This window comes from Lathamus discolor, chromosome 6, assembly GCF_037157495.1.
Source record: "Lathamus discolor isolate bLatDis1 chromosome 6, bLatDis1.hap1, whole genome shotgun sequence".
Lineage (NCBI taxonomy): Eukaryota > Metazoa > Chordata > Aves > Psittaciformes > Psittacidae > Lathamus > Lathamus discolor.
The window spans coordinates 37,928,525-37,950,438 of record NC_088889.1 but is presented as its reverse complement, the minus strand read 5'-3'; the positions used below and the strand labels follow the sequence as shown (position 1 = coordinate 37,950,438).

Sequence of the window (21,914 nt, the reverse complement as noted above, 5' to 3'; positions counted from 1 at the left end):
GCTGTCCGTTATTAAACATCTCCTTAGAGCATTTAATATTTTCTGTTGAGCGATCTAGCCCAATGTAGTTCTGAACTGCTGTCCTGCATGCATCTGAGGACGAGGGAGGAATGTGTGAAGCAGTCCCTTGAATGAGCGGTGGTGGTGGTATTTCTGGGCTTGTGCTTGCGTGAGAGTACCGCATGGTGGCGTCAAAGCCTATTTCTGGCAGAAGCTGGGTGCAGAACTATGTGCTGGCAAAGGGATTTGAGAACTCACTGGCAGCAGATGCTGGGACGAGGTCCAGAAAGCAGCGGCTGGTACCACAGTGTGCCTTCTCCCGCTTTCCAGTGGCTCCTTCCCAGCCTTCCCTAAAGAGGCCTCCTCCTGCTCGAGCTGCCCTTTGCTCATGTGGATACACTCACAGAGTCTTGGGGCAGGGAAGATGAGTCTAGGATTAGTCTCACTCAATGCTTAAACCAAAGACTGAGCTTGGTTTAAGGTATGCTGTGTTAGGTATTGGGACTTGCATTCAGAGCTGCTGTGACAGGTAAATTCATTTGTGTGGTCCCTGCATTGCACTTGGGTATTAACAATTAGGCAGCTTTCAACATTCTTAACATAAATGCTGTCATCTTTGGATATTTAGGGTGATGAGACAGTAATAAAGGAGGAGCCGGCTAAAATGTTTCTTAGTTACCTGCCAAACTCGCTACCTCTCTGGCCTTAGCTTCTCTTGACTGACTCTGCCTTTATTCTAAGTGGGAGAACTTTGGTGTACATGGAGATTTATGAGTTAGCTTTAGTAAAATTTATCAGCTACTCCAGAAATATCAACTACTGGGTTAAAAAAAAAAAAGGCACACCAAAAAACTGTAACTGCCCCTTTTTTTTATTCTTCCTTTTCTTCCCTGAGATGTGTTTCTAGATTCCTCTGAGCTATGTATGTTGAAACTAATGTTCCTCGTGTACTTTCTGCTGGGCCTGGCTCTGAGGTTATCCCACTTCCTGCTGCCTCCCCAGGGCTGCACTAACCACCCTCTCAGATGCTCCCCCACAAATAAACTGTTTTGTTCCATTTATTTCAGTGTAAACAGAAATTAAGAGCTTCCCAGGAAAGGGAGCTTAAGTAAGAGCCATACTGCTTCCCTAGGGAGCCTGAGGCATTTCCAGAGCTCAGTACTTTCTGCCACCTTCCCCCACAATTAAGTGGTGGTCCTTGTCCCAAGGATTTGAACAGCCTTTGTCATGCTGTATGGATCATTCTTCATCCTGTGTCTTGTTTTGAGACTCTTTGCTTGTGCCACTTTTAACCTTGTTGTAAAAAAAAAAAAAAGACAGTTTTTCTAGCTGGAAGTATTCCGAATGGCTGAGTTTATAGCTGTTAACATGAGGGAGAAAACTAGGAATGAAGATTTCAAGACAGCATGTAGAGGCTCCCAAGAGTGCTTTTTGGTTTTAGATTCTTTTTTTTGTTTTTTTCATTCTGGGCTGTGAACAATGAAACCACATGTGTGCGCTGAGAGAGACTGATCATTTGAAAAGTATCTGAGACTTCAGAAACCTGGATCTGAGATTCAGATACAGAGGTAGACCCTGTTTGGAAAGCTTCTAGAAAAATATGACTAACTGAATGTGTATTCTCCTCTAGTCTTTTTAATGCTGTTCTGGGAATAGGACTCCAGCACAATTGCCACATTCTTGCTAAAAATTAAATCACAAATACTTATTTCCTAGGTTTCCCACTTTATCTCTCTAACTGTTTTGCATTCCTGGTCCTTCATTCCTTTCCCAAGTATATGTTGTTTTAATGTAATATACTTGCTTTCTAGATTTAAGGGAAAAGACTCAATTTGTGGCTGCTTCATGCTGCAAAATAAGACTAGTGAGACAGTCTGTATGGTTCCAAATACCCGTGCTTGACTAGGAAGTGAGAGAATGCTGCTTTTTCTCATGTCAAAGCAGAGTGCTGCTGATAATTTGTGATAAGATTGTAGTGAGTCCCCTTTTGGCCATGTCGTGTGAGCCACGTACCGCAATCTAGTAATAAGCACTCGTTGGAGGACTTGGGATGCTCAGTAGTTTTGTTCCTCTGAAGTGGTGTATTTACTCAAAGCAGTATAAGTACTGCGTTTTGTTGCAGCCTTGTTATTAATGTTGTGGTCTCAAGCCTCTGCTTTGTGCTTTATGATTAGCTAATAATTCCTCATGTTAAATTAAGCCCCAAGTAAAAACTGTCTTAGAATCACAGAATGGTTTGGGTTAAAAAGGATCTTGAGATCATCTAGTTCCAACCCCCCTGCCATGGACAGGAACACCTCCAACTAGACCAGGTTGCTCAAGGCCCTGTCCACCCTGGCCTTGAACACTGCCAAGGATGGAGCATTTACTACTCTGGGCAGCCTGTTCCAGTGCCTCATCACCCTCACAATAAAGAACTTCTTTCTTATATCTAACCTAAGCTTCCTCTATTTAAGTTTGAACTCATTACCCCTTATCGCCACAGTCCCTGATGAAGAGTCCCTCCCCAGCATCCTTGTAGGCTCCCTTCAGATTCTGGAAGGCTGCTGATGGCGCTTTAATCCCACTGGTCATGTTGCCAACAAAAATGTTGAACAGGATCGGTCCTAACACCGACCCCTGAGGGACACTACTTGTTACTGGTCTCCACTTGGACACTGAGCCGTTGACCGCAACTGTCTGCATGCAGCCATCCAGCTAATTACTTATCTACCAGGCAGTCTATCCATCAAATGGATGTCTCTCCCGTTTGGAGACAAGGATGATTCTATGATGTTGTGTGGGACAGTGTCAAATGCTTTGCACAAGTCCAGGTAGACAGTATGTTTCTCTGCCCCACCCATCATTTCTGTAGCCCCATATAGAAGGCCACCAAATTGGTCAGGCAGGATTTCCCCTTAGTGAAGCCATGCTGGCTGTCACCAACCATCTCATTGTTTTTCATGTGCCCTGGCATGCTTTCCAAGAGAATCTGCTCCAAGATTTTGCCAGGCACAGAGGTGAGACTGACTGCTCTGTAGTTCCCTGGGTCATCCATTTTCCCCTTCTTGAAATGGGGGTTATATTTTTCTTTTTCTAGTAGTCAAGGACCTGACTGCCCTAAGTTTTCAAATATGATGGACAGTGGCTTAGGAACTTCATCTGCCAGCTCCCTCGGGACCCATGGATGAATTTCATCGGGTCCCATGGGTTTGTGCACATGTTCCTTTCCTGTAGTGGACTTAAGGCTTTCACTCTCCCAGCCCCTGCATGTCTCTTGTGGCTTGAGCAGTGTGGCTGGAGCACTTGCCAATGAAGACTGAGGCAAAGAAGTCATTGAGAACCTCAGCCTTCTCCAAGTCCAGGGTAGCCATGTCTCCCATTTCCTTCCGGAGAGGGCTCACATTATCCCTAGTCTTTCTTTCTTCAGCAACATACCTATAGAAGCCCTTCCTGTTATCTTTGAGATCCCTGGCCAGACTCAATTCTATCTGGCTTTAGCTTTCCTGATCTGATCTGATCCCTAATGTCCTAGTGTCCTTATATTTCTCTCAGGCTGCCTGCCCTCACTTCCACCTTTTGTAAGCTTCCTTTTTTCTTCTGAGTTTGCTCAGAAGCTCCTTGTCCATCTATGGAGGCCTCCTGGCATTTTTGCCTCATTTCCTTCTTGTCAGGATGCATTGCTCCTGAGCTTGGAGTAGGTGATCCTTAAATATCAGCCAGCATTCTTAGGCACCCCTGCCCTCCAGACTCTGTCTCATGGGACCCTACTGAGCAGGTCCCTGAGGAGGTCAGTGTCTGTTCTCTTGAAGTCCAAGGCAGTGATCTTGCTGCTTGCCCTTCTCACTGCCCTGGGGATCTTGAATTCCACCATCTCGTGATCACTGCAGCCAAGGCTTCCCTGGAGCATCACATTCCCCACCAGCCCTTCCCTGTTTGTAAGTGCGAGGTCTAACACGGCACCTCTCCTTGTTGGCTTCTCTTTCACTTGCATGAGGAAGTTGTCATCAGCACATTCAGGGGAACCTCCTGGATTGCTCGAGCCCTCCTGTGCTGTCTCTCCAACAGATATCAGCGTGGTTTAAGTCCTCCATGAGGACCAGGGCCTGCCAGCATGAAACTGCTCCCATTTGCTTATAGAGGGTGTTATCCAAACTGTCTTCCTGATTGTGTGGCCTATTGCTAGTGTCCAGTGTAACACTGTTTTCTATAACCACTGAAGCATGAGCCTGAAGGAGCTGTAGATCTAAGTCCCAGCTCTAGTCAACCCAGCCATGAAGCTGTTGAACTCCTCTGAAATCGAGACGGCAGGATAGGATAATAGTCATGATGATCCCACCGAAGCAATGAGTTTTTTGCTTAGCTACTCTGGACTTATGCTTCTAATCACATATACATTAAGATGGTATAGAGCAAACCATAAATTATTGTACTACTTGGGTGCTGATCTGGACCTAAAGCTTGAATAAAGTCTTCATTTGTATATAATCATCAGTTCTCAAACACCTGTGTCTGCTGTTCATAAGCATTGAATTTTCTTAGTAGTAGCAGTTGACCTGTTTGGGGGAATGGCCTGCTCCATAATGAATTTTGCAGGGCACTAGAATTTGACATACTTAAGGAATTTCTATGCAGATGTGCTTGACATGAGTGTAGGTAAGTCTCTGCTTAGAGCCTTATGCCAGCCGTACATCTACCATACACATCTCGTTTATCTTTTTATGCTGTTATGGATGACATGTCAAGGAAAAGCAGAACAGGTATTCCCTACACTCTGTCTTTGCTTTAAAGCCAGTATGTAAAGATGCCATTTTGAATCTGAAAAAGGTTGTTCTTAGAGTCCTCTTGCTACTTTCAGATTCAGGAGCCCTCTACCTTTCAGCATTTTGATGAGTAGATTTTGTAATATAATTATATCTTCAGAATTTAACAAAACTGTCAGCTAAGCCTGAAAGGTAAAACAAGTTCAAGGGATAGATATTCTAGTAATAGCTCCTGTTAGGAGTAGGGTGCTTGGTAGTACCAGGTTGTTGGTTTTTTTTTTTTTATTTTTTTCTCAAGGTGCTTGGACTTAGAAAGAATTAACTCCTCCAAAAACATCTGTAAAGAAATGACAAGCATTGTTAACTTATTTAACAGTAGACTTGTATTACCGAAGTTGGAATATCCCTAGCTTCTCATTCTGTTTTCTATCGCCTATTTGGTTTGTGTAGTGACATTAGGGTCTTTAGCAGATAGAACATGGAAGTGAGGAACACGAGGTTATTCTTGTCTCCTAGCCCCAACCTCTGCTTGGGGCTAAGATTGTTGGAGTTTAGGAGCTTGAAATCAGAAGAGCTTTGGCTAATGAGTTCGGGAATCATGCTCTCTTTCTCCTTCACCTCATGTATCTATGGAGTCAGCTTGCTTTCATTTTGATCTACCTGCTACTATGTTTTCTTAAATTTGGCCACCTAAGTTTGTTGAAGAACAAATAGCAACATATCTACTTGTCTGTTGCTCAGTGGTGTAAGGGAAGTGATGTCCAGAGGTGTTTACTGAGATGATAGCATCTTCACTGCCTATGATCTCGCATGCTGGGTTGAAGAACTTTCCCCTTCATGGGTGTTAATTTATTTACCTTGTAAGACTAGGATTATAAAGGCAGCCAAATTTGCTCTAAGACACCTGTTTTTTGATGTTAGCCTTGAAGACAGCCTAATTAGCTTTTCTGACTTAAGAGTAGAAGGATGATTCTGATTTTGGCATAGGTGATAAACCCAACTGTAATCTTCACAAAAGAAAGTAATATAGAAGGAGGGCAACCAAGATGATGAAAAGTCTCAAGGGGAAGAATTAGGAGGAGCGTCTGAGGTCACTTGGCTTGCTGAGCTTGGAGAAGAGAAGCCTGAGGGGTGACCTCATTGCAGTCTACAACTTCAAGGGGGCAGAGGAGGGGGAGGTGCTGATCTCCTCTATCTGGTGACCAGCAAGAGGACATTAGGAAATGCAATGAAGCTGCATCAGTGGAAGTTCCAATTGCATACTAGGTAAAGGTTCCTCGCTGCAGTGGTGGTCAGCCACTGGAACAGGCTCCTCAAGGAACTGATCACAGCACCAATCCTGTCAAGAGTTCAAGGAGCATCTGCATGATGCTCCTGGTTGTACGATTTAGTTACAGATAATCTTACGAGGAGCAGGAGTTGGACTCTGATCTTTATGGTTCCCTTCCAACTTGAGATGTTCTATGACTCTATGTAGGCATCCTGAAATTTCACTTCTGAAGACTCTTATTGGGAATGTAGCTAAGTGTCCTTCAGACTTCAGTAGTAGGAAAAAAGCTTGAGAAGCCATAAGTGATGTATTTTCTCTGATTACCTATTGTGGAGAAAGTGCCTCTAAGTGAGGTAATTACACATTTGGCCAAACTAGTATGACAGACTTTGGCAGGCATAGGCTGCATCTTGTGGAGCAGTCAAGAGCACTAACATGTGGAATAATTCTGTCCCCTCTTGTTGGGCCCTTTCCTATAACAACACTGAGAGATAAAGCTTTCCTCTGTTAAAATAAAGTGCTCTTAGAAAGGGAGTTAAGCTGTATTATTTGGAGTGCAAGGCAAATTCTCACACAAGCCAACAGCACCAGTACTTTCCCCAGAGCCTTTGGTGTCCAGAGTAGAGGCTTCTATTCTGCTATTTGATATGACAGTGTGGCCTTTTGCTTATTAAAGCCTACATTGTTATGCTGTCCTTTTCTAGATTAGCAGGAATTATTTGTGACCTGACTGTGATAGCCTCCAAGATGTAGATTTGTTCATGTCCCCATAGCTGTTAAGATCAACTACCAGAGTTGAAGCAGGTAGAGTATCATCACTAAATAAAGTGATGGAATTCAGTGATTGATAAAGTGGTGGAGTTCATTTACAAAATATTATGTAGTCTCTAAAGCATCAAGTTTGGCAATACGTTCTACAAAGCAGGACATCCATCACTATACTCTTAGAAGTCTTCCGCCGTTGTACTGACTGATAGCTGCTGTGGATGAAACCGTAGCCCAGTTAACTTTTCTAACTTGAGCTCCTTGATACATGTTGTCTACAGGCATGGTCTGCATGATACTTGTATATAAAGCACAGAGAAAGTAAGGAGAAACAAGGGAAGACTTGCATTTCAGTGGAGCAGGTATAGTTCCTCACATTAGGCAATTGTCTGTAAATATACTTCTACATAAAGTGAGGCAATTGGTTTGTTTTTATTGCCAAATCAAGAGTTGCATACTATGCATCTTTTTTTTTCAGTGTATACGTGTATGTATCCCTTCATAACCTCAGGTCACCTACATTCAATTGCAGAAAATGTGCTTTGCAGTAAAGCTGCTTCTTTTTCCTTAGTGAACAAGCTGAAAATAAAGACCAGAATTATAGCCACCATCTGGGAGCTGAGCTTACTCATTCTACACAAAATCATGAAAACATTGGTTGTGCTACCACTTGTGACTAAATTTCTTGACTTACAGACTGTAGTAAATTCTTTGGGGAGGGACAGTGCAGTCTTTGACAGGATTGTAAGACAAACTTAGAATACGTGGTAGTTAACCAGAGCCAGAAAGCTTGAGGCTGTGTCTCTAGCCTTTCTCTTAGTCTCAATGACATTGGCAAAAAAATCTCTGGCTGAACTGTTGCTTTTAGACTTCAGTCTGGAGCTAGCCCTTCTGGGAGGATGGGAAGCTTGGTCAGCAGTGACTTCTCTATGGGGGTTGGAGGGGAGACGCAGGCTGTTTCTGCTTAGTCTTGGCAACAGCTCCTGATATAATTCTGGTCTCTTTAGCAAACTGCAAGGATGAAACATGTTTTTGTGGACTGTAGTAGCAAGAGAAGGGGAGCAAGGGAAGGCACTGTGGAAACTTGGTATCTTAGTTTCTTGTATTCTTCCCTTAATAAAAGTAATGGTGCAAGGTGGGTTGTCGTAAACCTGCTATTGCCACAGCCTGAAGCACTTGTTTGTCATAGAATCATAGAATAGTTAGGGTTGGAAAGGACCTTAAGATCACCTAGTTCCAACCCACCTGCCATGGACAGGGACACCTCACACTAAACCATGTCACCCAAGGCTCTGTCCAACCTGGACTTGAACACCGCCATGGACGGAGCATTCACAACTTCCTTGGGAAGCCCATTCCAGTGCCTCACCACCCTCACAGTAAAGAACTTCTTACTTATATCCAATCTAAACTTCCCCTGTTTAAGTTTGAACCCATTACCCCTTGTCCTGTCACTACACTCCCTAAGAGTCCCTCCCCAGCATCCTTATAGGCCCCCTTCAGATACTGGAAGGCTGCTATGAGGTCTGCACGCAGCCTTCTCTTCTCCAGGCTGAACAGATCCAACTTTCTCAGCCTGTCTTCATACGGGAGGTGCTCCAGTCCCCTGATCGTCCTCGTGGCCCTCCTCTTTACTTCTTCCAACAGTTCTATATCCTTTTTATGTTGAGGACACCAGAGCTGTACACAGTACTCCAAGTGAAGTCTCATGAGAGCAGAGTAGAGGGGCAGGATCACCTCCTTCGACCTGCTGGTCACTCTCCTTTTGTCTTTCAGTTCTTTCTTTATTGTCCCCACAGAGGGAAATAGCAGTTTTGCTTAAGTTGGTAATTGCAGAGGCTATACTTCTGATCTTGCTATGCTCATATGACTCTACATCTTTGTGCTGCCTGTTTTTATTTTCACAAATTAGAGTGGAGTTTCACAGTAGAAAGGGTACTTCTATGTTTAATCTAGGTAGTGCATTTTCCAAATGTGGAAGAGGGCCAAGGAGACATTTCTAGGATAGCTGAAACCGCAGATAATTTATCTTCTGTTTGTGCCCTAGTGTCCCAAACAGACTTGAGAAGCCCTTTGTGATAAGCCCATTTGGGAACCTGTGAGGCTTTATTCTGTTGCTAGAATATGGATATTGCATAGTTTCTGATGTCCTGATGTTAGCAGAGACATCGGTCTAGGGGTTGTAGGCATGACCTACAATTTGAGACTTGGGGCATTATGGAGCAGCAGTGGAGTGTTCCTAGGAGAATCTAAGGCATTACAGTTGGCATGAGATATCTGTGTTTAATAATGGAATTGAGTCAACAGCAATACTCCAAGGAACTTACTGTCCTAATAAACAAGGCAGAAATGAGGGAAAGGAGTGTAAAGCACCAGCAGCATGGTCAGAGCTAGCTAAGGGCAAGAGGTTTCCTATATGTATTTGTAAAAGTGGATAGAGTGAGTAACTGTGTGGGAAAGAAGGAGGTTTAAAGAGCAAGTGGTTTGGAAGGGAGAAAAGTGTAGGAGAGGAGGACAAAGTCAAAGGAGCCAAAATACTAGCAAAGGTCCTCTGAGGGGCAGAGGGAGGGAATTTCCAACAGAAAAAGAAGCGGCAGCTAGTCAAAACAGAATGCTCTGCTTCCTGACTGGGGTTGGAAGGTCACAGACCAGCAGCTGCCACAGGCCTGGTCATTGCTTCTGTGCCTCAGGGATGAGCTGCCTGTCACTGGCTATGCTGTTAAGAGTCATAGGTTTTTACCAAACCTGAGACTGTATTTTGAAACAGTGCATTGAAATAATCAGAAGCTGCTTATGGTCAAAATGCTTTGCTGATGTTTACGCTTATAATCCCCACCTCATCCTTTCCTCTCTACTGCAGCCTTTCCTGTCTGGGGAGCAAGAGAGCCAAACTTAAATTCAGCCGCATTTCTTTGGAGTGAACCAACCCCTTAACTCTCTGCTGTTTTGCTTCCCACTCAATGTCTGGCAACACAGTCTAGAAAAGTGAACAGGCAATACTTGCTGTGCTGCCATTTCCTCCCCTTCCAAGTCCCCCCACAGCTCATTAACTTCCCATTATAAGCTACATGAGCTTTTGTACAGCTGTCTGCATAGGAAGATCTTGTCAAGCAGTCCAGCTCCCCAGAGCCAACATTAGTGTCAGGCAGGTGACAAAAGGCTAAGACCAGAATTCAAGGAAAGCATCGTGGCAAAGAAATTCTCTTGCTTTCACTCCAAGCACTAGGGAACTGGTTAATTCCATGGAAATTCTTCTTCTCTGCCAACACCCTGTTATGCTGCATTTTGAAAAAAATGTGCATAAGTTGCCCTGATGATCAATTAACTTTATTTCTTAATGCTGAAAGAGGGAATTGCATTAATGCCAACTTCTGGTTTACATTTATCCTGTAGCATCCTTCTTGCAACTCTTTCCAGACTAGGGAGAACATGTGTATAGAGTGAAATATTAAAAACAGTATTGGAATGGGAAGCTGGCTTCAATCTGACCCGTGTAGAGCAGAACACATCTAGCAGATGTAATATGTTATGAATGTTTTAGAAACTAAGGAAAAAATATTTCTACAGTGGTTGGCTGAAAAGTGGCAAGCTTTCAGTAAGATAAAAAGTTAGAGGGTTGTCCATGTAGATGAAGCTGCCGAGGAGAAGACTTCTGTGTTTCTGTGGGGATACTGGGGAAACATGTACAACAGGAGCTGATGCTTGAAAGAAGCAAAGTTTTCTATAGCTGACTGGCACAATGAATATAGGCATTAAAAAGTGCAAAGGATGAGGCTCTGTTGTTTCCGGGATCCAGTAGAAGAAGTGGATTGGACCTGCTCTTTTCGCAAAACAAGCAGTAGAGTTCTGCATGGACTGCACTTTGTGGACAGCAACACTTTCCTAAGACACATTTTTTGCTTCCCTCTTTCCACCACAAACAGAATATGTTTAATCTTGACTCTAAGGAAATGAAATTTCCCGCTTGTCGAATGTTATTATTTGTTCCGCTCAAGGGAGTTCGTTGGATTTAACATAAAATTATATAGATGGAAATGCCCTGATAGATACTAATGATGGACCTTACCTGAATGTTTAAAAGTACAGTAAGGTAAACTTAGAATATCCACTGTGTTTTCAGAGCTGTATGGTTTTGATGTCCTTATTGATGACACTCTCAAGCCCTGGCTGTTGGAAGTAAACCTATCCCCATCGTTGGCCTGGTGAGTGATTCACAGTTTAATATGAGGAATATGAGTTTAATATGACTGTTGCTAATGATGGTTGTCGTTGGAACTTGTGGTCCTAGGAGGGCCTAGGATTTCATAAGCTCTGCAGAGTATTTGTTCCACTGCTGATTAACAAGGAGGATAGTCCTTTGCTTTTCCCTGCGTGTAAACAAACTTATTGCATTAATAAGTTTTGAAAGAACCCAGTTGGGATTCCATTTTCCTTTTAATTCTTTCTCCTCCACTGTCCATTGTCATTGTTAACACTTCAAAATCTCCCATCAGAGATGAATTTTGAAACTCTCCAGACTATAATGTGGGATTTCAATCTCCTTTGCTGAGTAGAAACTAAGATTTTAGAGTCTAAGCAGAGTTCAGGCATTGTGCTTGACTTGAGTACATAAGTATATGTTTGGGCTCAGATTTTTCTTCTAGTACTCTCTTTAGCTAAAATCTGAATAGTGAATGTTGTCTTGGCCCTTATGCTGACACTCGTACTTCAGGATTTATTCTTTTTTGTAGATCTCCAACTATGTGTGTTTCCTGGACTACTATTTAGCTTTACAGGAACACACATGCACAACACACTTTTGTAGTGTGAGTCATACTTCAATTAGGATGGTATAAATAAGCTTTAAGTTAAATGTTCCTGGAATAGCCATATCTGACCTTCCTTTTGGCATCCCTTCCCCCCCTTCCCCCCCTCTACCTGTTTTTGTTTTCAGGTGCATCTAAAATGTTTCCACAACATTTATATTCCTGGTTTGGTTGGTTGTGCTTGTATGCATACACGCCAAATTATTTGCATCCTTTACTATTTAAAACTATAAGTCACATCTGCATCCTTTGTTCTGCTTTATGATTTCCATTCTCTTTGTCCAGGCTTGGCATTTTTCTTTGTTGGCATCTATCACTGTGCTGCAGAACATGGCTGATTTCTCTGCTTCCAAGGAATCAAACTTTGTCTGTCTGATCTGAACTGTATCCATTGATTTTTCCACTGGATAAAATTATGAATGCATCCCATCTATACCCACTGTCTGACCTTTTCATGTTTATCACCTTCCCTAATCATTTTTTGTCATCCATTAGAACTAACCTGTCTGAGAGGTAATTGTGTTTTTTAATAATTCTGTGACAGCAGCTTCTACCCGCTTCCTGAAATGTCGTATAGATACATTCAAAGCAAATGCTTCTAGCCAAGCAGAGCTAAGACAAGGTGGCATGTTGCTGCATTAGAAGACTAAAGTGGTGAAAAAGGATAAATGGAAACAGATTAATCTTACTGGTGTGAAAATCATACAGTTTTCTTCCCATGTTGATTATGTCTTTGTTAAGGACCAATACAAAAAAATCTGTATTGGAAGATGTCTTGAGATATTGATGCATTCCTCTCATTTAATGCCAGATAAGTAATGCCTGTTGTCCTTTGTTGCATGTGGGGGTAGTGATGCTCCTTTGGATCTGAAGATCAAAGCTAGCATGCTCTCAGATATGTTTACCCTTGTAGGTAAGTGTAACAATAAGCTCCTTCAATCTTCCCATCATTAGAACCAATAGAAGATAGGTTTATGAGCTGAATGTTATTAGTGTATAGTAGAGGAGAACTCCAGTTAAGGAGTACATCTGTATTTAGCACTGGGGTGTCGTATGTGGACATTTCTGCTTCAGAATAATCTGTCTGTTTGTGATGTTTAGGTGGTATATAGAGTCCCTAGTTCAGTATTTGTTTCTCTTTAATTAGCGTGGTGGGTTTTGGTTGTGGGTTTTTTTTTTTTTGTTTTTTGTTTTGGTGTTTTGGGGGGGGGGTTGGGTATATTTTTCTTTTTTAGGTAGGTTGTGTGGATTCTGGTTAGCATATGTTAGAAGAGGAGTCATGATTGTGAAAGCTGCATGACTGGCTAGTGCATAGCACCTTTTAGGCATCCATAGTACATTTTGGTTCAGTTAGTTGATGCAATTTGCCCCGATACTGAAAGAAGCAGAATTGTCATAAGGTAGCCTGCTCAGCAGTTTAAGAAACAGACCCCATCTCTATGCTGCTATTCAGTAACTTGGTTTTGAGAGAAAGTTTCAGTGTTAATCAAGAAAGTGTGATGCAGTTTACAGATTGGGATTAAACAAAGCAAGGTGTAAAAAGGAGTAGTATTATTTTTGGTCCTTGGACAGGAAGGTCATGTATATAAATTAACAGGAATGCTAGGTTTGTATCTCAGGGTTTGCCTGACTTGAAGTTCTTACATGGCTCCTCTGATGCCCACAGGCTTCGTCTGCCAGGATCCAAGCCAACGCTCAAGCCGGGACAATTATTCATCTGAATCTGTCAGGAGAAATCTGTATCAGAAGCTGCAGGTAAGTTAATTCAGCTAGAGCTGAGGAGAATAGCAGGGAAGTTATTCTCATTGGATCTGGCTCACAGGTGGGAGAAAAGGTGAGTGAGTAAAGTTATCTGGGTTTCTAGCATAACTACAGAAGAGACTCAGCGGATCCACCTGGGCTATGGGCTGTTCAGCCACTTCTGTTTTGTGAAAGCTGGAGAGGGACTTTTATAAGAGCAAGCAGTTACAGGGCAAGGGGTAATGTCTTTAAACTGAAAGAGGATAGATTTAGATTAGATATAAGGAGCAGGTTGCCCAGTGAAGCTGTGGCTGCCTCATCCCTGGAAGTGTCCAAGGCTGGGTGGGATGAGGCTTTGAGCAACTTGGTCTAGTGGAAGGTGTCCCTGCCTGTGGCAGAGGGGTTGGAACTAAATGATCTGTAAGGTCCCTTCCAACCCAAACCAGTCTGAGATTACATGAAAAAGTAGGAAAATTCCTGTGTCGGACTTTAAAATGCATTTCTTCTCAGGTAAATAGGCAAACAGCGTATCTCGGCACACTCTGCAGCTGACAAATATGTTACTGTGAGGGACATGCATAATGGCTGTGTAGCTCAAGTTCAATTAGGAAATGAAAAGTAATTTTTTCAGTGACAGAGTACCAATATATTGTCGATTTTCGTACAGGGAAAACTCACAGAAATGGCAACATTTTGCTTCTTTTAAAACTCGGAGTCTTGACTCACAGTGAGAGAGGTGAATAGTTTGCAAGTTGAGATTTGAGTACAGGATGCATGGCTGAGTCCAAAGCTTCTAAGGCCATTTTAATAGATATGGTTTCATACAGATCCCTATGACCTTAAAGATCTTCTTTGTGGCAGACAAAATGTATGTTAGATAAATCAGGAACCATATAGAAAAAATAACCTTCTCTTTTAGAGTAATGACAAATCTTTGGGATCTGATTGCATGTTTTATCTGAAAATGAAGTCTCAGAAAATGAAGCCATTGGGAAGCATTGAATTTTAATGTGGCTTTAAACTTTTACTTTGCTTAAAAACCTCTCACAAATAGGTGTAAGGCCTGGCCAGTTGAAATATGCGAAGATACATATGACAGAACAGTGTTTATGAGATGGGTTTAACTTCAAGGCCAGGTTGTACAGAGCCTATCATTTTCAGATAAAGCTGTAGAACTACCAACTTCTTGTCTACAGTTGGTCTATACAAGAGAGGTCGAGGTCTCTGTATTGCTTATGATTAATTGAAAGAGCTCCTACCCAAACAAACAATAAGCTACAAAGGAAACAGCCAAATTGTTAATTTCCCTAGAGGGAGAAATGCTCAGAGGGTCAAATCGAAGAAATTGCACAAAGAACTTGCAGTCCAGTCTTGTGAAACTCAGAAAACAGAATAACTATCTCATGACCATGAACACTGGGCATTAAAGATGCCCTACATGAATGACCAAAACTTAAGACATCATGAAGGAGTAAGAAAAACAAGAGGTTCAAAGCAGCCTTTGCAACTGAGAATGGGAACAGAAGTTATCAAAGATTCAAAAATCTGAGATAAAATGCATTTAGCAAAAAACATGTCAAAAACATGCTATAAAACTTTATCACTGGATTAGCAGCCTGTGACTGGTAACTGTAAGTAAGGATGATACCTGTCCCAAAAGAAAAGTTCATAGAATCATAGAATGGTTAGGGTTGGAAGGGACCTTACAGATCTTCTAGTTCCAACCCCTCTGCCACGGGCAGGGACACCTCGCACTAAACTTCAGTTATATCCTTTTACTTTAGGGTACTCATCACTCCTCTGCAATTTGGGCAGTGATGATAGTGTCTTGGAGAACATGAGTTTTTTATTTCTCTTTGTGTGTCTCTTGCAGCGTCCTGTGTCTATGCAATCACAAACAGCAAATACTAAATTGATAAGTGCCCTTCAGCTCCCTTCACCAGGATAAGGGATGCAGTTTCAAATATTACCTTGTACAATACTTTCAGTGCAGTTGGTCCCAAAATATATTTTTCAGCTAAGTAGCCTGGGTGGGGAGGAAGAAGAAAGGAGATGGCTGGGTGCTGGCATATGTTTCCATGTGGCAAGAGCAAAGGTTGGAAAAATATTTACATCTGTTCCAGCAACTTAAAAAAAGAGTGGGTGATGTGTGCTGAGAGCCAAGATCAGCTGGGTTAAATCCCTTAAAGTTTTTAAGCCTACAAGTATTTCTGAACCGCATTTTGAAGAATTTGGATATAAATGTTTAAAGATAAAGTTGCCATTTTGGTCATCAAATGATGAAGACAGTGGTAGCAGTGTTTGGGATTTGGTAGGTCACTGAAAGGGAAAGTGCAAAAACTGATGAAAACAGCAGCAAATAAGAGTGTCGCAGCAAATGGGAGGAGGAATTTTTGTCTTGTGTACTACAGGGAATGAAATGAGACTGAATGATATGGATGGCACAGGTGAATCTGTATTGACAGAATTTAGGAGGCCCCATAAGAGAAGTAATTATTTTCTGTGAGGCAGTCATCTGCAGGAAACTGCAAAAACTTGAGAGTGAGCTGGGTCAAAATAGATAAAGATAAGCATGATTTATTGAAGCTAATGGAAAATGTAGAACTACTGTTAGCATAATTCAAACTGATCCACCTTTCTAAATGTTATATTTTGCACCCTCCTTTCAAGCCATATGAACAAATAAATGTTAGCTTACAATTTTAAGCACCTGGCTGTGTGGGGACACAGTAGGCATTATTTTGCTGCTAGGCTTTCTGTAGGAATGTAATAGTGATGATTCTGACTTTTTTTGAGGTTTCTCAGCAGGAATGAAGGTAGGACAGATGGAATCGTCTTGAGAACCTAATTAATTCTAGGCACTGCCATTTGTCATTCTGTGGAAGTTTAGCTGAGGACAGTTTAGCTGAGAAGAGAGTCTTATTGAATAATGAGGTTTCATAGAGAATAGGAAGGGTCTTTGTGCCAACTGCTGTCAGTGCTTAGTATAATTAGAATGGTGATGTGAGAACCAGAGATGTTTGCAGAATTTGGAGATAAAACAAAGTGGTTGGATTTATCTGTACTTCTAAAGATAAGCTGGGTCAAAGAGGGAACAAAATCTTTGTGAAGTTAGAGACATTTCTGTACTACAACCAGAGAGGATTCTGTAGTGAAACACTGAAAAAACTGTTTGTGCAGGAAGTTCCGTAAAGTTAGTTTTTCTCTAGCATTTTGACAGTAGTGTAGTTTACTTTCAGGTAGGAGTCGGAGCTTTGCCAGCTGTAGGAACCACAGCTGCCAATACATAGGCATAAATTTTCTGTTTGTAATCAATGCACTTATCTCCATTGTATTGAGATTCTGGAGATGATTTCATTGGGGTGTTTTCCTAGTAAAAGAGATCATCTGATAAGATGGAAACTTTAGTGTGATATTATCTTTGAGCAGCAGTTCTCACATGATGATTGTTATCATAGTGTCAGGAAATGTTTTTGAAGAGTAGTTTACCAAGCAGGAGTTTACTGAGCAGGAGGAGACCAAAAAGCTTGAAGTTTAATGCTTAACAATGTTTGAGCTGGCGCGTGCTGTATCTGTTTTCTCTTTGGACCTTTCTGTGTTGGTCATTGCAGTGTAATGTTTGTTGCTTTTCTAGTGCAATGCTTGTTGCTTTTGCAATTGCTTCATCTGAAGATTTTGAGTAGCTATGTGCAATTTTTAATGAAACAGCTCTTACAAATAAAGGTACTGTCGGATCTTGCCGTGAATTAGTCATATCTGAGCAGCATGGGATATTCCCCTGGATTTATCCAGTTTAAGGTTTCTGTCATGCTTTTCGTTTCTTTCTGGATTAAGAAGGCTCTTTCTGTGTTCTTTGCTCAGTATAACACTAAAAGAAAACTTAAATTTTGTATAAAGTCACAAGACCTTCCTAGCTAGGCTCTTCTAATTGTATTAACAGGCAATTTATCTGAACTGGGCCTAAGACCAGCTAAAATGTGCCTAAGAACTTGTTCAAAGATTTCAGTCTTGCTAGGATTTTAAGATAATCCTGCTAATTTGAAGACAGTTTGTATTCCTGTCTTTTGTTAGAATTGAATAGGACTACTCATCAGGTTAAGAATGACCTCGGAGAGACTGTCTGCAAAGTATTTTCTTATTTATTAAATTTGCATGATCTTGCAGATCTGTCCATTAAGTGCAAGAAGTAGCAAATTGAGATCCAGCAGTATAGTAACAGAAGAATAACAGGTGGTGAACTGAATTTTTCACTTTTTCTGTACAGCTTTATCTCATCACTGAATTCTAGTTCTGTTCTAGTGTAGCAAAACAACTGGAACAGAGGGTCGTGGTTCTGGTACCATTGAGGTGTTAATCCAAGTGTATCTGGGGCCTGTGTGAATGCTGCCTCTAATGTCCTTTGGGTGAGGATTTTTCTGTATGAAATTCTGGCTTTGGTGCTTTTGGGTATGTTTCACGTTTTTCAGAAGGGGCCAGGGGTGTAAATATTGGCACTGCTGCCTGAATCATGAGTCCTGTTGTGCTGAAAACTGGGAATGTGAATAGTCACACTTAGTGCGCACTGGGGTGTGGACTTTTCAACACTGCAGTGTGGAACTGTGAATTCTGGCTGTAGTACTCTGGAGTGTAGATTCTGCTGGGAATGGGGTCCTGGAATTTGAATGTGACTTTTGTTTTTTTAAAGTAAGTTGAGAGAGGAAAAGGGAAAAATCTGGGTTCATACCGTCTCTACAGCGTACCCGTCCTCTGTCTGCCAGTGATGCTGAAGTGAAAAACCCAATACCCTCAGGCAGGGAAAAAGTAACAGGAAGGCAAGGCACCTCTGTGCTAGGTCTCTCGGTGGAAGAGGTAAGTAGGCTATTAAATCTCTCTTATTTACCTTGGCTTTCAAGCAATATGTGTGGTTATTTGCTCAGCAAAGAGCAAGTGCATGTATATGAAAAACATGACAGAAGTGAATTTCTTGAAATAGAACTGTTGGATTTCACTGCTGGTACTTCCCTTATCCTCAGTCATGCCATATGAGCTCCAAGCAGTGAGAGATTCCTTCAGAATTAAAATTGCTTAAGGATATCATGTGTACCCAACCCACTCCCATGACTGCAGTAATAGTCTTGTCCTCTGAAACTCAGAGGTTTTTTTAGGGTTCATTTTTCATTGTATCTATTTTGCTAGATTACTGGTTTTTTTTTTGTTTTTTTGTCTCTTTTTACTTGAAGATAAAAGTTCTTTGTCGAGTGAGAGAGGAGAATGAACGGAGAGGAGGCTTCATCCGGATATTCCCTACCCCATTAACATGGGGACTTTATGGGTAAGAGTAAGAATCCAATAGGATGACTTAGTGTTGCACCAATACTCTGTGTTGAGGGAAATTCTGTGTTAGACGCATGTAGGTCAACCAACTTAGCAGTTGGAAAAGACACATATTGAGGGTTCTGATAGAGTTTATTTCAGTGTCGAAGATGCTTTTTTTCTGCTTTTTTCCTGATCCCTTGTTTTTAACTGCTGCTGCTTTGCCTAACTGCATGTCAAGCATTGTTTCTGATGTTGCCTTTCTGTCAGAATAAGAATGTCTTCACTTCAGATATTCCATTCCTGCTATCTTCTTTTACATCCTAGAGCTGCACATACTGTGTATTGTCCTTAGGCCATAAGCTCAATGTAAGACTCAGCATGTGAATGATACTATATTATGCTTTTCTGATTCTTTCCAGTCTGTAATATTTTTCTGTGTCTCTTGCCTCACCAGGATCTTCAGCTGAGAAGTGATAGGTCTCCTCCTTTCCTCTTTTCTGTTATGGTACAGCATATTGTCTCAATCCACTTTTGGGATATTTTTAGTAGATTATTATTTCTGTATTATGCTGCCTTTCATTGTGTGGAGTTCTATTTTGATACCTCCTGTATTTTGTTTTTCTAGATCCTTTTTACAGTACAAGACATCAATGAACTACATGCTGGCTACACATCTGTTTAAGGACAGGTAGAAAGTTTTTCTGTTTGGGATGGAAGCAGAAGGCACAAACAGCGTGAAAAGGATTGATTTCTCACTTATCCAATGTTATAAACACCAGCTTCTGATTTACAGGAGTGGTCATAGTTGCACATCTCTTCTCTTGTGTGCCAGTGACTCTGGAGGTTTTATGTGTTGCACTTCTGAATCCAAGGGCAAAGAGAACAATACAAAAAATATTACTATAGACATGAACAACCTTCAAGCACCTATGCTCCTTTATGAATGGATTATAGGTGGTCCTTGCTTACCTTTTGTTTCAAATTTAAAATCACGTTAGAGCTTGTCCTCATGTAAAGTAAGCACCGAAATTTACTTTTTTTTTTTTCTTTCTGCTATGTAGTATCAGAGAGGTGTCTGGAGGGTAGCTCCAAATGACACCTTCTTCAGTTTAAGCCAGACAGATGAAAGCATCAGTGGTAGAAGAGCTGTTCAGATTTCCTCTTTTGGAGCTCTTTTTTTTTCTTTTTTTTCTTTTTTTATGATGGAACTCACAAGGAATTCTGTAAATGTGACCTTTTCATTGTACTTATGAAAGACTTTGGAGCTTTTTAATCCAGTCAGAAGGTAATTTTTGCCATTTTTCCCTTTGTAGGGGCAAGATGAAAAGAGACTTCCCCACTGGGAGATGCCGGTAAATCGCTTCTTAAATAATTTGTACTTTGTAGGATTTATTCTAAATTTAGATTTTACAGCTTCATTTTCCAAGTCTTCGGTCAACACTTTTTCTATCTGGTATCTATCAAACTAATTTTATAAAAGTAAATACAGTGAGCATAGGGGATCCCAGCATGTGGAGAGCTTAAGTTTTTATGTAGTGGATCATTAAATTGCTCCTTTTAGGCTTCCTACTTTGGCATTCCGACTGTATTGATAAACCTCATCACTGAGTTCTCTCTAAAGATCCTGTAATGCATGCGGGTTTTGGATTTCATTTACCCGTGTATTCACTTTGCTAGATCTGAAAGATAAATGGAGCAACAGGGTTTTCCTGGGGATGTTCCCACTTACATAATAAAGAGCACTTTGCTGGATCTTTGTGCACTGGCAGAAGGTTATGTTTGTTCCCTTTAAGGAATCTGTCAGAGCTCTTTCTCCCTTGGTTTAGGCAGAACTTGTGGAAAGGTTGTAAGTTTTCATTTAGATTGTTTTAAAATTCTTAACTCTGAGCAAACAATGAAGAGCAAGCTGTCTACATAAAAGGTTTGGAAGGCTGGACTGGGATCCATCTGCTGTCTTCCCACTCCCCTCCATGGTTTTGTACTCTTCAAATTCAGTTTTCCTTATTAACTGTGCTTGAGCTGCATGATGGACAGAAGCTGCTCAATCATGAAAGCATGACAATAGATCATGAGGCTCTGAGATGATATTCTATAAAGTACTTCCAAAATTCACTTCAAACATTTGCAGGCTTTAAATACAGCAAAGTTAGACTGATCATAATTACTTCTTCCCCATGTCAGGAAAATTGTTTCTTGAAGAAAATTAATCTATTAAGTCTCTCTTGTCATGAGGAAGAGTAAAGGGAGATTGAGGATGTCTCTGTATTATACTTCCCAGAGCAGGTCTTAATGAAAAGCTGGATATGAGGCTGGAAGCTATAGACTCTCATGCTCTCTTTTATGAGAGAAAGCTTGTTTCACTGGAGTTACGGAAGCGCCAGCGATGCAGTGGCAAGTCTAAAGCAGCACAGACAGGATCACCAGGTATGCATGGCTAAGTCTTAGATGAGCAGCCAGTCAAAACCAAATACACAAGGACTTTTTCATTTGAAATGTGTGTGAATGGGTTTGTTGTGGCCTTTGTAGTCCCGAAAGGGTTTCAGAGGTTGAAGTTAGTAGTTCTCATGTCAAGTGTTAATAGTTTTCACTTCATTTCTCTTACAAGCTTCATGCCACCTTAGTGCCTGGAATTTCATTCCCATGATTCCACATGTCCATGTAAATGACTAAAGATAATCAATATTTTCTTGAAGATGATCTTGCAGTTGCGTTTTTGGTTACAAGAATTCAACAGTATGTGTGCCTTTACAGTCCTCCACCTTTTCAAAAAAGATGAAAACAGGGGACACCTTCAAGGCTGGTTCTCCTACACAGCAGTGTCTCTAAGCTGTTGGAAAGAGAGGTCTTTCTTACCCAGTCTGACATAGGAAAAACTTAAAATGGTACAGAGGCAAATAATCCTCAGAAGCGGCTCTTCCTGAAGCCATTATCTAAACTCTTTCTAGTAGCTATGTGATACTGACTGCAATGAGAGAGATTGTATGTTATAAAATTATTTTGGTGCTGTGTTAATGTATGTGATCTTTATTGACACGTAATATTGACACATATTGACACATTGTGGAAGTTTTAGATTTCATAGCTTTGGTGTTTTTGACACACAAAATTACAAAAAATTAGCGTATACATCAAGTATGAGTCTATACATTTCGATACATCCGTAAGAATCAGTATAAAATACAGGAAAATGCCTGTTTCTTTAATTATTTTTTCATTTGTAAATTTAAGACAAGACTTGTGGTATGTCTTCTCTGATATTGTGAAAAGGGGCTTCTCAACTCTTTGATACACAAGCAG

General features: G+C 41.2%; 1 protein-coding gene across 9 annotated transcripts in view; it reads left to right on the top strand.

Moving 5' to 3' along the window:
• The window catches only part of TTLL5 (tubulin tyrosine ligase like 5), a 135,357-nt gene that overhangs the window by 27,782 nt on the left and 85,661 nt on the right, over positions 1–21,914 (top strand). For all 9 annotated transcript variants that reach the window (XR_010614020.1, XM_065686066.1, XM_065686067.1 and 6 more), the window contains 8 exons: positions 10,898–10,979; positions 12,434–12,495; positions 13,249–13,337; positions 18,057–18,170; positions 18,542–18,633; positions 19,243–19,305; positions 19,931–19,969; positions 20,896–21,041. Coding sequence is in view for 8 of the 9 variants with exons in the window: in XM_065686066.1 (XP_065542138.1) it covers positions 10,898–10,979; positions 12,434–12,495; positions 13,249–13,337; positions 18,057–18,170; positions 18,542–18,633; positions 19,243–19,305; positions 19,931–19,969; positions 20,896–21,041 (687 nt within the window). In the remaining variant the exon portion in view is untranslated. The remainder of the gene's footprint in view (positions 1–10,897; positions 10,980–12,433; positions 12,496–13,248; positions 13,338–18,056; positions 18,171–18,541; positions 18,634–19,242; positions 19,306–19,930; positions 19,970–20,895; positions 21,042–21,914) is intronic.